We start from the raw sequence: 15,212 nt of genomic DNA, 5'->3' as shown, positions 1-15,212 counted from the left end.
AATGAAACATTAAGTGCTTTCATATCTCTCTTAAATTTACCAAACGTGGTCCCATGTCTTGCATTTTCAGTCCTCTGTCTCCTGAGATACTTATGCCACATGGTAGGTGGCTCTCTTGGACCCTGGATCAAGCTTATCCCATCTCTCGCTCAGTGACCTGTTTTCACCTTTCCACACATTGCTGGATGGCATTCTTGACCCTTGGGCATACATTTAATTTATCTTTGAATATTTCCAATTTCCATTCTGCTTTCTCTTCATTCTTTTTTATATTCCATTCATTATAGCTGTCATTTTTATGCTATTCCAAGAGGTCTTTTGCTGCATCTTATGTTCCTGCTTCCCCATTCGCTACCTATATTTAAGGGTCTAAGTCCTAATTAAAATGTGCAGTACAGACCCCCACATTATTTCACACTGCTCTGCAAATGTGTTTCAAGCCTTTATTGTTTTTACCTGCTTAGATGACATCTTCCATTGCTGACCTTTTTTTGATTTATGCTCTCAATTCATCTCCTAATCAAGTAGCTCTAATGAAAATGCTGTTGTTAACTACTTCCCTTGACTAATTATGGGCACTCACTCCAAATACAAGTTATTCTTGGCATGTATGTAGGTAAACAGAAGGGAGGATGGGAGAGAGAACAGGGTTAGTGTTTCTGTTGGCTTGTAGATGTAATGGGGCAAATACAGTTTCTGCCTGGGCAATGTCAATCATGCTCCAGGCAGGCAAAGAGCATCCTAAAGTAGCAGGAGCTGGAAGGAGTTTCTATGCTGTCCCCTAACGTGGCACAGATGTGCAGTATAGGCACATTAGACGTGCTAAAAATTGCTCTTAGAAGCTCACCTGAAGTAAACCACAACTTTCCCCGCTACCACTTACATCCTGAAGCAATGTGCTTTCAAACCACAGTTGAGCCCATAATTGTTTCATGCTATTCAGACTTCTTCCCCTACTTTTCCATTTTCTTCCCATGATGCCCAGGCCCTTTGCTCATACCCATTAATCACCTTTTTTCTTATCACGGAAATGCTAATGGCTGTCCAGCTTTGTATCAGGGCTTGTTAGGAGTGAGGTCTGTTTCTGTGAACAAATAGTTCAGTACAGTTCACAAAGTCTTTATTTCTTGGTTTCATCTACAAATAGTCGTGGACCCCGTAAACTTGTCATCTGTTGATACAGGGCAACGCTCACTGGAGTAACTGATATGCTCCTCTAATTTGATTAGTGAAATCTGTTGTGCATGTTTTAAAAATTTTTTTCAGTACTTAGGAAATTGTTCCTACTTCTTAGAGAAAATAATTTGGTGTTACCCCTTTAATTTAATAAACTCTGCACATTCCTTGCTATTATTTCTCCCTCCTTTCACTCCACATCAAGCTTTTTTTATAGACTTCTTTCCTCTTCATTAATAAAATGTACACTTTGAAAATTAACTCAGCGATGGAGTGTTAATCACTTCCAAGTCAAAGATGCCATTTACAGCTGGATATATAGCCTTAAATCAGTCTCCTGTGTACATACATTTATTTTGCACATTATTCTTCAAATAATTGAAACTGCAAAGGGAGTATATGTTGACACAAAGTAATTACACACTTTGGATTTCAGCCAAGGAGTTAAAATTCATAATCTCATAAAAAGTGTAAGAGATTTTTAATGTTCACAGGTAGTTTGGGCCTTTCTACTTCAAAATGAGCAACAGAGAAATTGAGTTACATCCAGGAATGTACTTGTGTATTCTCAGCTCAGCGTCAGAGGTGTTTACTGTCCATTTTACCACAAATAATGAAGACTGAGACTCATTTATAGTTCATAAAAGGCAAATATTATCAGCTAATTTATATCTCTGTTTCCAGCTGGAAACAGGCACAATTCAAATGAATCCCCTAAATAGAAAAAAATACTATGTGTCTTTCTCGCTTGCTGAACAAAACAATTTTTATTTGGAATCCTTTTTCACCCTTGGAGCCCAAAGTTGCATTGGTTTTCATGGATCTGATTTCCTGCCTTTTTACTGCTCTTGCTGAGAATGTACTTCCAAATAAGTTTTCAGAACGTGCCTTGGTGTTTTAGAGATGAAGTAATAAAATCCAGGTTGTAGAAGTAATTGAGAGGAAAATAGAGGAAGGCAACCGAGAATTTCTGCCTTTATCAATAGAGTTCTAATCAGAGAACCGATGGCCATCAAGGCATTGTAGTGGTTGAAGGGTTTGGCCATTATATCACAAGCTGGCCGCAAGTGTTCATCGGGTTTAGAAAAAACATGCAAAGAATGCTTCAGTGTTTTAGCTGGACATACCAGCCGCCTTTGGAGAACAAATGAAAAGAATCCTACTAATTTCACACTAGAGCACAACTACTGCTGTAATTAATCAAAATATGTTATGCAGCATTCTTGATGAATGCTATTTTATGACTGTCTCAACCCATCTAAGGCCATACAGGAGGTACTTTCATTACTCACAGGAGCAGAATTCCCACACATTCACTTCTGCCTAGTGCTTTTCAGGATCAGTGTTCCTAGGAGCTATTTAAAGAGTTGTAGCATGTAAGACTAACTAAAGATTTATACCTTTACAATGTCTGGGTTTTGAAGCAGTTGTAGTTTTACTAACTTTAGATGTTCAATAAGGCTATTCTTTTTACGTTTCTTCTTTCTCGCTACAATGTATGATTGCTTAGCACATATAATACAACAGGAAGGTAATAATCTCTGCTTTCACTTCTTGACCATCATGTTGATAAAGCAGGAGTTTTGTCCTTACTTTCCCAGCAAAGAAAGGAAAAATCATGTTCTTATGAACAATCCACAAAAGCATACACTGTTTCAGTGCTCAGAAACAGCTTAGCTAGGAGATCAAAGTTGATACTACATGCAGACTCTGAGTTTGACCTTTCAAAATAATAGCAAAACTCCCATTGATTTCAGTAGAAACAGGGATGAGTCTTCAAACACTGTTAGCCATCCTTTACATTTCTCAGCTTTAAATTTTGTTCTGTGGAGGGGTGAATTGGTGCAGGACTGTGTGTGTTTGACTTCTCTACAGCACTGCGTTTGCTCACATTGTTGAAAAAAAATAATTTAGCTAACACAATTGATTTGATTGTTTCCATATTTCTTTTTTTTCCAAAGATCTCAAATCCAGAAGTATTAATGAAGTAGTCAAAGACATTGTCAGAGAACACTTTAAAGTATTTCAAGGTGAAATGCAAGACAGCATGGCTCAGATTTTCAAGACTGTGTCTAGTTTGTCAGATGATCTTGAAAATACAAAAGAATTAGTCAAGCATCTGAATGAAACCCAACACAAATTTGCTCAGGAGAAAGACAGTGGGCCAACAAAGCTTGACGTTCTGGAGCTAAAGAGTCATATGGTGCAGATGAAAGAGGAAATAACTCTCGCTTGTGACAAGCCTGTGAAAGCTTTACAGGAAAAGCAGAAATCCTTGGAAGATAACTTGGAGCATCAACAGTCAAGAAGTGTAATTTATTATGAATCTTTAAATCGGACTCTTACTGAACTGAAAGATGCTCATGAACAGCTGCTATCAGCTGAACAGTCTTCAAGCCAACACATCCCTTCAGCAGATAATGTGACAGAGTACAATATTACAGAGTACATGTTGACACTTCATGAGAAAGTAAAGAAACAAGGCATGATGGTGCTGCAGATCTTTGATGACTTAAGAGTCCAAGACAGCAAGATCAGCAATCTCAGTGTTGCACTGGAAATTCAGAGAGACTCTGTTCTGGGGATCTGTGATGACATGCTGTCAGAAAGCAGGAAGGACTTCCAAACACAGCTGGCAGCAACCCAAGAGAATGTGCTTGTCCTGAACAAAAGTCTCTCTGACCTGGTCCTTCCATTGGACAATAAGATGGACAAAATGAATGAGCAAATTAATGATTTGTGCTATGATATGGAGATCCTGCAACCCTTGATTGAGCAAGGGGTACCTTTTAGTCTGACTTCAGGGTATGAACAACAAATCCAAGCTGAAGAAATCAATGAGAAGCTTGAAAACCTCACTACTGTCATTAACAGAATGAGTTCTGCAATTAAGGAGCTTTCCAAAACTCAAGAAGGACTTAAAAATGAATCTCAGGCTTATCAGGAACTGTTTGAGAGTCGTGTTAATGAATGCTCCATGGAAATAGAAGATGGATTAAACAAGACCATGATAATAATAAACAGTGCTATTGATTCTATTCAAGATAACTATGTAATGAAAAGTATGCTACATGCTCTAAGTAATGAGACTGAAGTCTGCTGTGGCAGAGCTGAGGAACTGGACAGCCTCCTGGCTTTCATTCCCCAGTTCCAGCAGCTGAATGAATCCCTCCAGGCACTGCTCAGTGGCAAGAAGTATGAATTCACTTCACAAGTAGCACCATCCCTTTCTGATCTTCCATACGAGGAGTCTGACAAAATTATCCTCCACAGTTTCAGAAGAGTTTTCTATATGTTAAATGATACATTGTCAAAAGTGGAAAATCAACGACAAGATATCAGCCGTCTGGAAGAAAAACTATTTGACTCTGTGGAGGGATCAAAGGATCATGAGGTTCGCCTTCTGAATGTGGAGTCAAAAATTTCCAAGTTTTTGGCAAACAACTGTGTCTCACTGAAAAAAACCAAAGCTGCCTTGACAGAGAAAGAACAAGTGGTCTCACTTCAGCTCCAGACCCTGAGTTCCAGGATCAAGGCCCTGGAAGCCAAGTCAATCCGCTTCTCAAACAGCATTCCACTTCTGAACAAGACTGCTCATGAGGCCTGGGGGCTGTGTCAGGATGCTAACAGCAGCATCCAAAAAGTGAATGCGAGTATCCCTGTGCTAATTAAACTTGCTCAGCCAGATATCCCCCTGCTGCAGAGCGGTCTCAAAGAGCTTGTTGAATCTGTGCTTGAAATAAAAGCAGGAGCTATCCTGACAAATCTAACCCATCATGTTGACATATCAATGGGAAATGCCATGAACAATATCACCAAACTTCAGAAGCAGGTGAAACCAATTATAAAGAAACCAGCCCCAGTGAAAAAAGGAGCAGCAAATGTCACCATGAGCCTGGCAAGCCGAAGTCAGAGAAACACAGATAATGCTATAGATCCAGGTAATGCATTTTACTGTACTAAAAATTAGGGCCTTTGTAATAAAGGCTTATGTAACCATCGTGATAAACTCAGAGGGCAGAATTTGAGTGAGGGTGAATATAAAGTCTGAAGACTGCCGTAAAGAGTGTTTCAGAGGAACTTGGAGTTACTCCAGTCTTTTGCTTACAAGAGAATTTATTTTTCTTAAGAGAAGACTCTCAGTAAGACATCTAGAAGATCCATTTAATTTTCCTTGATTTATTAATGTCTGATCAGCGTAAGATATATATGTGCATGCACACCCACCCAGCTGAGTACATGACCTTTAAAACATAACCGACAATTTAGACAAAATCTAAACTGCAAGGATTTTGTGCCTGCATCTCAGTTAGCAAGTTCAGTTAAAAAAACATGCAAGCTGGGAGGGAAATCTGGAGTTGCATCAGTACTTTGCAGTGTCAGTGGGGATGAAAACTATCAAAAACCTGAAGCAAGTGAATACACTGAACGATTGTAATGAGGCTTTTGCCAGCTCTTTCAATACTTCATTGAGATTATTAGTGCAGTTACAACAGTGTGTTCTTGCAGAGTCAGAGGCCCAGTCAATAACGTAGGTTTATGACCCAAGTCCATCTGGAGAACAACTCAGCTGAGTAGAAACTACCATTCTTAAAAAGGACATAGAGTGTGACTCACTTCTGGACTTAAACATCATAATGTGAAATTACTTCACATGGATTTATTCACAGAAATACAAACTCTATGTTATGATTTTTGGAATCAGATGAGTGAAAATCAGTAGCACAAGCTAATGTTTTAAGGAAATATCTTTTCTGGGAAAATACAGAAAAATGAAGAGTGTTTAAGTGACTAGAAATCCTCAGAGGACTCTTAATTCACATAAAAATAAGTGAGACTGATTCCTAAATGGCAGATAGATGTCCAGATACTTTTGAAGTCCTAATCCTGAAACTTTTCTGTAAAGCATTCCTAAACTTACGAACCTTTCTGAAACCGTATTTGGTCCCTATTGTAAGCACATGTAGTGGTAGTAAGAGCTACAACTCTTGCTCGTGTGCTAAGACCATAGACAATCTCCTGTTCCCTCTCCCTCTCCCCACCTCTTCCCTCTGATTCCCCTGCCTCCCTCCTTCATCTCCTCCTGTCCTAGGCACAGCACTTTTCAATAATCAATGGAAAGGATCCTTTGTAAAGACCCAGTCCCGTTAGTAGCTTGGCTTCTGCCAAAAGCAATCTCCACTGAAGGACTTCAGTCTTTGATTATCTTTTCAGTTAGAGAGGACACACAGCTATTACAACAGGCAATCACACTTAAAAATGCACCAAGATTCGCCAGATTCTTACTCCAAAGCAATTTGAATATTTTGATATAAAAATGGCAATTCTTTCTCAGTCGTTTTTGTTTCCTGCCTGCTCCTGCCATAGCATAGGATGGATATTCAAAACCCTTTTTCACAATTAAAATTCAGGGAAAATGAGATATGATGCCTTTGATCCTTCCCAAGTCTTCTGCTTGGAAAACGTCACTAGTGTACCTGCCTGGAGCGCAGGAAGCTGCCACCTGCTCTGTCTTTTACTGCACGTTAATGAATAAATGTCCTTCCTATTTATTATTTATCTCATGCTGAATTTTAACGAATAGCTTGATAACATTGGATGTATGCTCACTCTTACAGAAAGTGCAGGTTTTTGCAGATGTTGAAAAACCCTATTTTTAAGCAAGGTTTCTGCACAGCAATATTTATGCAGACTTTTCCATCAGTAATGAATTTTTGCACTCAATGATGTTTCATGCCTAGCAAAATCATACATTACCTTTCTGTAAGTTAAAGAAATAAGGCCATTATCCTAATTAACAAGTATCCATCTTCTGCCTTGGTAGATTTTACTCCTCCAGGAAAGCTTTTTTCTCAAGTTCCAGGAGGCCATCCAGAGATATGTGCTGACTACACTAAAGTTTCTAGAAGAAACCCTAAGGCATAATTGATTAATTATAAAATGCATTCAATCTTCTACCTTTTCCAATTCAAAAATATTAGAATAAATTCTAGAAAGAGGTGAATGATGATTCTTATGGATGTCAGTATGTTCAATATTTGATCCCATTATAAGAGATTAGGATTTTCATTGGGTTCAATGTGTTCAGGAGTTGACCCCTGAGGTAATACTTTCCTAGATAGTTAATTGAAATCAAGGAGAAACAATGTGTGTTTGCATTGTGAGTGCAGAAACATACAGGTTTGGAGACTTCCCATACTGTGGAATGAATAAAAGAAAAGGTTTAAGTCAGCTAGAGGCTGCAATATGTCTATGAGGGACAAAAAAATCTAACACTTTACCTGATACTAGCTGTAATGGCAACCCAGGGTGAGTAAGAAAGTGATGGTCTAAGACAGCTTCAAGTATCTAACATAGGGGAGATGACAGCCTTTAAAGAAAAAATATACAATAAACTCTTAGTCTTGGTTATGGATTATGTCTGGTTCTACCTTCCAATGCACTGTTCTACTGCAGAAACACGTTGCAGCGTGAGGGCAGCTTAGCTCAGTTCCCATTTTCCTGTTGCCATTTAGTGCTGCGTCTGTTTGCTGGAGAATCTAGAGGCTGCTGTGCTTTCCAAAGGTGAATGCGCTCTCTTGTTGCATGTCTTGCATTCGTTGAGGTTTTGCTTTATTCAGATTATGCCACCCTCCCATCAACATGAAAAACTGATACTGCAGATGTGTTATATTTATGTATTTACAACAGCGCATCCATGTGAAAGAGAGGCAATTTCTTTTCATTCTCATTTTCTCTGTGTCTTATTCCTGATTTTATTTTCACATGATTTCTGGCTCCTAACAGAAATGCAAGATTCCATTGTCACTTTATCATTCAAGCTTGCAGCGAAATTAACCTATTTACATGTTTTCCATCTTGTGTTTTAACTGCACAAGTTTGATGGTTATTCTAGGTCAGTTTGATGACACGTACATCAAATTTTCATATTTACTCTTTAGACAAAGTAGTAGATGAAACTATTTTGTTGGTTTTAATTTAGTGATCCTGAAATCATCACACTGGGAGTATTAGATACTTCTGCTTAACAAAGAGGCAGAGTTGCCAGAGTCCAAGTAGCTCAGATCGGTCTCAGCAATCTGTCCCCACTCAAAAACTGCCAAGCACAGCTGAGGCTCCTTGCTTTTTGCCCAAGAGCTGTGGGTGAATCTTGGTGCTTTTTTGCACCACAAACACCCCACACGGTGTTTATACCTGAATTCCCTGTCAGGGCCCTAGTGCAATTATAGCATTAATTGCCCTGGGCATCCTGACCTAGCCTCACGACTGCACAGCCTGTCCATGGCCCTGGGATCCCTGTTTCAGCCCAAATCAAAATCCCAGGCTTTTTTAGTCATACTGGGCTGTCACTAACCCTGGTTACCATGATTAACTTGTCATGTTCTGCTTGTCACCTTGCCAGGTGAGGCACCAGCCCTGCTGTTGCCCTCGGTTCCAGGGTGCCAGCCCTGGTGGGGCTGCCTCTCTCCCACTGCTCCCTGGCACTCCTTGCATCTAGGCTGCTGGGGATGGTCATCACTTTAATCGCTGTCAGACTGAGAGCACTAAGCCAGAGGTGATTAATAATTGTAGACTGAGTCAGCCCGACTGTGTGCGAGCAGGGTAGTTTCGTAGATTCCCAGGGTCTTCCAGTCTCCCAGGGCTTCCTGAGAGACAATTACTGATAACTAAATATTGAGAAAATTAGGGTAAGTTACTTCCTGTTCAGACATTTCCAAATTGAACCACTGGACTCACTTTTTTCCTTAAGGAGACCATTAAATTGCTAAATATTTGATTTACTTCTAAACAACACCCCAGTAGATACTGACAGAGCTTCATTATTTGTTTGAAGATTTGTTTGTACAACATTGGCAGTCTATTTCCCAAAAGAGCTTCTGGCTGCTTGCCCTCCCAAAGAGTAGCGAAATTTAGCATTAACTGGCTCCCCCTAGTCCTACCATACTGAGCGTAAATAGAACCTGCATTCAGTTTATTCTCTGCTATTAATAGCTGCAATTTAAGCCTTTCATTTATAAAGCTTCTCTTTTTGACTCATCTACTAAGTTGTGAAAAATTAATTAAAAATAGGAAATGGACTACAGTAGGAAATCCTTGCCTAATCTGAAGCTCTTGGCATCTTTACCCCAAGCAGAGAATATAGACATAATGTCTCAGGATGTCCTTCAGCAAGGAGAAAGAAAATACTGGGCAGAGGGGCAGCATCAGCTAGAAACAAGAGCAAAAACATGCTACTGTAAGATCACGTGGTAGTTACACAGAGATTACCTGCTCAGTGGAGATCCAGGGCATTTAGCTCTCACTCTGAAAATGGTAATTTCACTCAAATCTCTTCACAGCTTCTCCTTGTTCTAGCAGACGGAGCAGGCTTCCCAGCTGCTGTTAAGCAATGCTGCACCTGGAGGGTTAATTTATTGGAGGTGAAGCTATGTCTGATTTTGATTTAACTCCAAGGTTAAGTTCAGGAAAAGTCATCCCTCAGCAGGCTGTTAAAACTCCAGTCTCAATTGCGTTATCGTTTCCTTTTTGTGATCTTTTTCCTGCTTCTTGGATTTACTTCTTGTTTATGATAAGAAGAGACCAATTAGCAGAGAGACTGCCATGCTCTTACACAAAGCTTTTGTATTTTGGGAATATGATGTAGTCAGCACAATCAGCTGTTTTCCTTCCTTTTCTGCTCTCCTTTCACACTTTGTAAATATGTGGATTCTTGATAAATATGAGTGAAGTGTTGTGGATGCTTGGTAAATATGAGTGAAAAATAACTTCAATTAAGTGTGCAGCAAAACAATTATCTGAGAAGAAAAACATTATTTCCTCATGTCCAGTTGCCTGTGCTGTGACCCCGGTTATGACAGTCCTAAATTGCTTTATTTCAGGCATTACAGGATGGATGTTATTTCCTGTAAAAAGAATTATTGTTGTGTTTTGAAGTCCATATATTCCATCAGTGCAAATTCAAGTGGCACTGTACCATGCACTTTAGCATGCTGCTCACTGAACTAAAATTTCTCATGGAAACAGGTTGCCTTAATGCACCAGTCTGAAATGGCTGGGTGGGAAGCTGAAGATAACTGCGGGCATTACTGAAGTATCTATGTGAAAAACCAGGTCAGCATTTCCCTGGTAATAAGCGAAAGGCTTTTTCAGTTCCCATATAGCAATCTAGATTCACCATCACAGGACTGTATGTTCTCTTTCCAGAACTCTGCTGGTAGTTCCTGGCAAAGAAAAGGTTCATTTTCTAAAACATCTGACTTCTATTTGACCAAAGCAAGAGAATGGAAAAATGTATGGCTTGGGACTGCTTTGGGTTCAAAGTTTTTTACAGCGATACTTAATTTTTCATGTGGCTTGAACGTTCTTCCCCCCAGACTGCTATGACAACACATGATACGATGACACTCAGTAATTGTGATCTCAGAGCTCAGCAGCACTGGCCGACAGATTTTTCTGGATCGGCTGGGTGTGATCTGGCCAGCTCATACATAATCAGGAACGGAGGCAAGGACAGCCACCTGTTCGGTTTGATTTGTGTTGCTTGCAATACTAAACTTATACAACAATCTTGGTAGATATCCAGGAATTGATTTATTTATGGGCAAGGACAAGTACTGGATGTAGTTTGGATGGCATTTAAAATCTTCCATTACCAGTAGCCAGACTCTCCCGCAATGGTTGTGACACATCTAGGTGGGTAATGTCATAGACAGGACAGTCCAACCTGTACACCAGCAGTACAAAATCTGTGTTTTGGTACACCCAAGGATAAGCTGGCTCTGTCTGAAAAGAGCAGCCTTCTGTGCCTGCATTAGTAAAACCAAACCAAAGCACAATTTGCCCAAACCAGCGTGAGAATAACTATTTCTTTTTTCTGACTAAAAGAAGGAAATAATTGGATACGTCAGTATTGTCTCTTCCAAATTTTACTGTTTGTTTCTGAAGTGCTCCTTGAACTATGGTCAGTCCTAAGGCTCTTGGCACATTCCCATTCTTAGTAAAGAGTAATTAGCTGATCCAACATATTTATTGAATCACATGATTGCAGACCACCTGATTTTCACTTGTCTCTTGGTTTGCTGTGGTGTCTGAGAGCTGCCATACAAGAAGGGAAGAAGGAGGCTGAGTTAGCTGTGTGGGGCTCAGCAGAAGCAGTCCACTGCCGCTGCGACTGGCTGTAAGATGGAAGTGAGCAGCTGGTGCTGGCTGGACTGTGGGCCTCTGTCAGGCTGTGGCAAGGAGGGGTGGGTTCTTGCCCCCACCCCACACCTCCCTATGGGAGTAAATAACCTGTGGGACCATCCTGCCTTAGATTATTATAGAAGGATTTGTGTAGGGAACAACAGAAGGAGAATTTCCCAACATTTTGCTATAGCCAGGCTTTGCTGGCTTTAAACTTACATTGCAGGGAAGAGAGGTCATTAAATTAGCGTGGACAGGAGAGAAGAAATGAGCAAGGAAAGGCTGGTGTTTTTGACAGAGGTCTCTCGGACTGTACATTCACAGCTAGTCAGATATCCCAATCTCTTGATGGTTCTCATAGTGTTTTTTGAGTGAGATGTTCCAAAGACACTGGCTTTGTAGTATCTTTCATCTTAATACATATACTTGACCCTCTGAGACAAGTAGAACTCAGTATTTCCAGGTAATTCTGAATATCTTGAAGGCTAGCTGAGGGTGTGCTGTGTTCAGGCAAAGAGGGAGGCTGGACTGGAAAAGGGTCTGAATAGCCTGGACAGGATCTGAAGTTGGCCTTCAAGCAGAACCCCAGCAGAAATTCCACCAGCTTTATGAACTGACGAAGAGGCTTTCCAAAACAGTGACAACTTGGGAAGTGTCACTGTGATGACACTGCAACTGAGGTTGTTGGTTTTCCTCCCTCTCTATCACAGGGCAGAATTCAGCTTGTGTCAGTTCCCCGTGCCAGAATGGAGGAACCTGTATCAATGACAGACAGAACTTTATTTGCGCTTGTCGCCACCCCTTTGGAGGAGTCAACTGCAGTACGAAGCTGGTGAACGACAATTCTCTAAGTGTCGGCAAGTAAAGAATTTAGTAGTGCAATATGTGAGCGGCATGGGCCTCTGCCCTGGGGCCTAATTAGAAAGCATCGCTGGTCAAAGGTCCCGCATTTCACTTTAATGAGTGCCAACTCAAGTAGTAGTGTCCTGTGGTGACTCATGATGTCTTTCTTTAATATGACCAGGTGACGGGACTAAATTGGGCTGGGACCAGCCATAATAGCTGGAAAGCTCCCTGCTGAATTGTGCAGAGCGGGAATGTGTGCAATAGATGTATTTGAACATGATATCATGGAATTTGAAAGGGGAGGTAAAATCACATCACTGGGGAATACTACCTCCAGCATGGCCATAAACGCTCTATAAATACAAGTAGCTACTGTGATATGTGGGACTATGGCCTCAAGGAGTCATTTTAGGCACACCTCTGATTTTCATCAGTAGAGGATGCAGCCCTTGAAAGATATTAAAAAAAAAAGAAAAGACGGAAACTGCTTATTCAGTCCAGAAAACAAATAAATAGTTTACATCCAGGCCACATAGAATGTCAATTTTATGCAGATTTCAGCAGCCACTTGGCTGAATCTCACTCATGACGGTATAAGAATAGTGAATAAAATAATTTGTACAGAGGAAGGGAGTCATGGTGTGCAGGCTCAGCTTGAAGAGAATAACATATACTTTTATTCCCTCATTTAACATCAGGAGTGCTAAAGCTTTTCAGTGTTTGTCTAAGATTTTAAACTTTTTTTTTTCTTTTTGGAGGGGGTGGGGATGGGAAAAGAAAGAAAAGAAAAAGAACAGCTTCCTTAATGATAACATAGCATACACAAACATGAGGTTCCCTTGCTGTTTCTAAGATTATTCTTTTGTGGATACACCTAGCACTAATTGTGACAGAAAATTACTTTTTATAAAATACAGAAAAACGGTGTTTATGCAGAAATACTGTGTTTCAGTTGCTCAAGCTAGTGGATCATGTGTCTTCAGAAAAGCTGCTTTTGATCTGGCTGGTCTGAGTTGTCTTTGTGCAATATAACATTACTTGAAGTTGTTCTTTATTCCGTTCCAGATTTTTCAAAAGGATCATACAGATATGCACCTATGGTGGCTTTTTTTGCCTCTCATACATATGGAATGACAACTCCAGGACCCATCAGATTTAACAATCTGGATGTCAACTACGGGGCTTCATTTGCCCCAGCAACCGGGAAGTTCCACGTTCCATATCTGGGAGTCTATGTTTTTGAGTATACCATCGAATCGTTTAGTCCACGTGCCTCTGGCTATCTGGTCGTTGATGGAATAGACAAGCTCACTTTTCAGGCTGAAAATATTAATAGTAACAAGTACACCGACAGAGTAATTACTGGAAATGCTTTATTAGAATTAAACTATGGTCAAGAAGTCTGGCTCAGACTGGCAACTGGCTCTATTCCAGCCAAGTATCCACCAGTAACTACATTTAGTGGTTACTTGTTGTATCGTACCTAAGTCAGTCATAAATGTGAATAGTTACCATTAAATGCAGCAACCTGCATGTGAATTTATCTTTGCCTTTAAATATTTTGTTTCCTTAACAGCAGTAAGTTTCTCAGAGTAACAATACTGATGGCATTTAAAGCGTGGATTCTCCAAGAGGTTGCTTGTTTGTAGCCACATGCACATCTTATAAAAAGAGTCCACAGGCTGGAGATGGGGGGAAAAATAAGCATCTTCCTTATATTAGCATGATTGGGAAGCACAAATCTAATTATGTTCTACATTTACATTGTATAAACATACTTACACAAGGTTGCTGATAATCAGTTCTCAAAGCTGGTTTTGATTATTCTTTTTCAACCTGAGTGCATAAGAGAGGTGATGGATGGAGTCTGATGACTCAGGTGCTGGGTTACTACTTAGGTCATTGTATCAAGTGATAATCATGTATATATTCTGTCTGGAAAAAATATATTTCTTTTTCATTTTCCTTGATGTTATTCTCCACTTACCTTGATATGTCAGTGTTTATTTGATTCATTATTTTTAACGTAACCAGTATGATAACAAACTGGGGGATTATCTAGCAGAAAAGAATGAGAAGGAATACTTAAAAGCTGCATGTTGATACATTCAGATTAGAAATAAGGTACTAATTTTTAGAAGTGAATGTAACTAGTCATGGGAAAACATTATAATGGATTTGGTGGAGTCTCCCTGTTGCTTGAAACATTTAAACTGCAGCTGGATTTTCTTTTGGTGATATGATTTTGAGCAAACATGGGTATATTGGCTTCACATATATTTTAGCATGTAAACTTTAGCCTATAAAGTACACAAGGTTAAATGACATAATCATAGTACTTTCTAAGTTTGAAGTCTATCAATCTATGATTTTGTTTGTTTCTGCATTATATTCACAAACTACTGAGGCAAGATGAAATGAACTTTGGTCTGCATAAACCAGAATGTGATTTGCAAGCACCAATACAATATAAAAAAATTATTTTTACTTCATGCTGTGACTGCCTGAAAACAAATAAACCAACAAGTTTGCATCCTTATCAGTTGCAAAGTCCTGGGCTGCTGCAGTTTCTTGATGTCCTACCAGCTGCTGTGACTGACTGAGTTTGTTTCTGGTTATTGCCTGTTAACACTAACTGATCAGATTTTATCTATGTGTTTGTCTTCCTCCCCTTTCTTATCCTCCCAGCTGAAAAAACTTTCTCACACTCTGTATGTTCTTACCAGTTGGTGCCACTGACCAGGTGTGTTCCCATCGTCGCCTCCCTTACCATGTGCCAGGCTTCTCCCTACACCTTCTTCTTTATGGTTCCTTTGACCAGCTATCCTTCAAGCTGCAGACACTCTCCTTCCATGGCCCTTACATGCAGTTAGCATTAATCAGCATGCTCCAGCGACCTGTGATAATTTATTGAAGCCCCAAATGTTTTGAAGCTCTCTGAATTATTTTGTTTTCCACTATCAGGAACTTTTCTTGAAAACACATGAGAATCTTCAGCTCTCTTCTTA

General features: G+C 39.9%; 1 protein-coding gene and 1 long non-coding RNA gene across 2 annotated transcripts in view; one reads left to right on the top strand and one right to left on the bottom strand.

Annotated features, from left to right (window-relative positions):
* The window catches only part of MMRN1 (multimerin 1), a 68,228-nt gene extending 53,485 nt beyond the window's left edge, over window positions 1–14,743 (top strand). The window contains exons 6-8 of the mRNA XM_080400983.1: window positions 3,138–5,117; window positions 12,069–12,215; window positions 13,270–14,743. Coding sequence (XP_080257109.1) covers window positions 3,138–5,117; window positions 12,069–12,215; window positions 13,270–13,691 — 2,549 coding nt within the window. The 3' untranslated portion in view covers window positions 13,692–14,743. The remainder of the gene's footprint in view (window positions 1–3,137; window positions 5,118–12,068; window positions 12,216–13,269) is intronic.
* Window positions 7,458–12,062, bottom strand: LOC308069171. Its single transcript, XR_013930307.1, has 2 exons — window positions 9,445–12,062; window positions 7,458–7,546 (listed from the first exon to the last, which is right to left on the bottom strand). It is a non-coding gene; the product is annotated as an uncharacterized lncRNA (long non-coding RNA).
* Window positions 14,744–15,212: the final 469 nt, after the last annotated feature.

The sequence above is a fragment of the Falco punctatus genome (assembly GCF_963210335.1).
Source record: "Falco punctatus genome assembly, chromosome: 1".
Classification (NCBI taxonomy): domain Eukaryota; kingdom Metazoa; phylum Chordata; class Aves; order Falconiformes; family Falconidae; genus Falco; species Falco punctatus.
The sequence above is the reverse complement of the archived record's forward strand: the minus strand, read 5'-3'. Positions and strand labels throughout refer to the sequence as shown.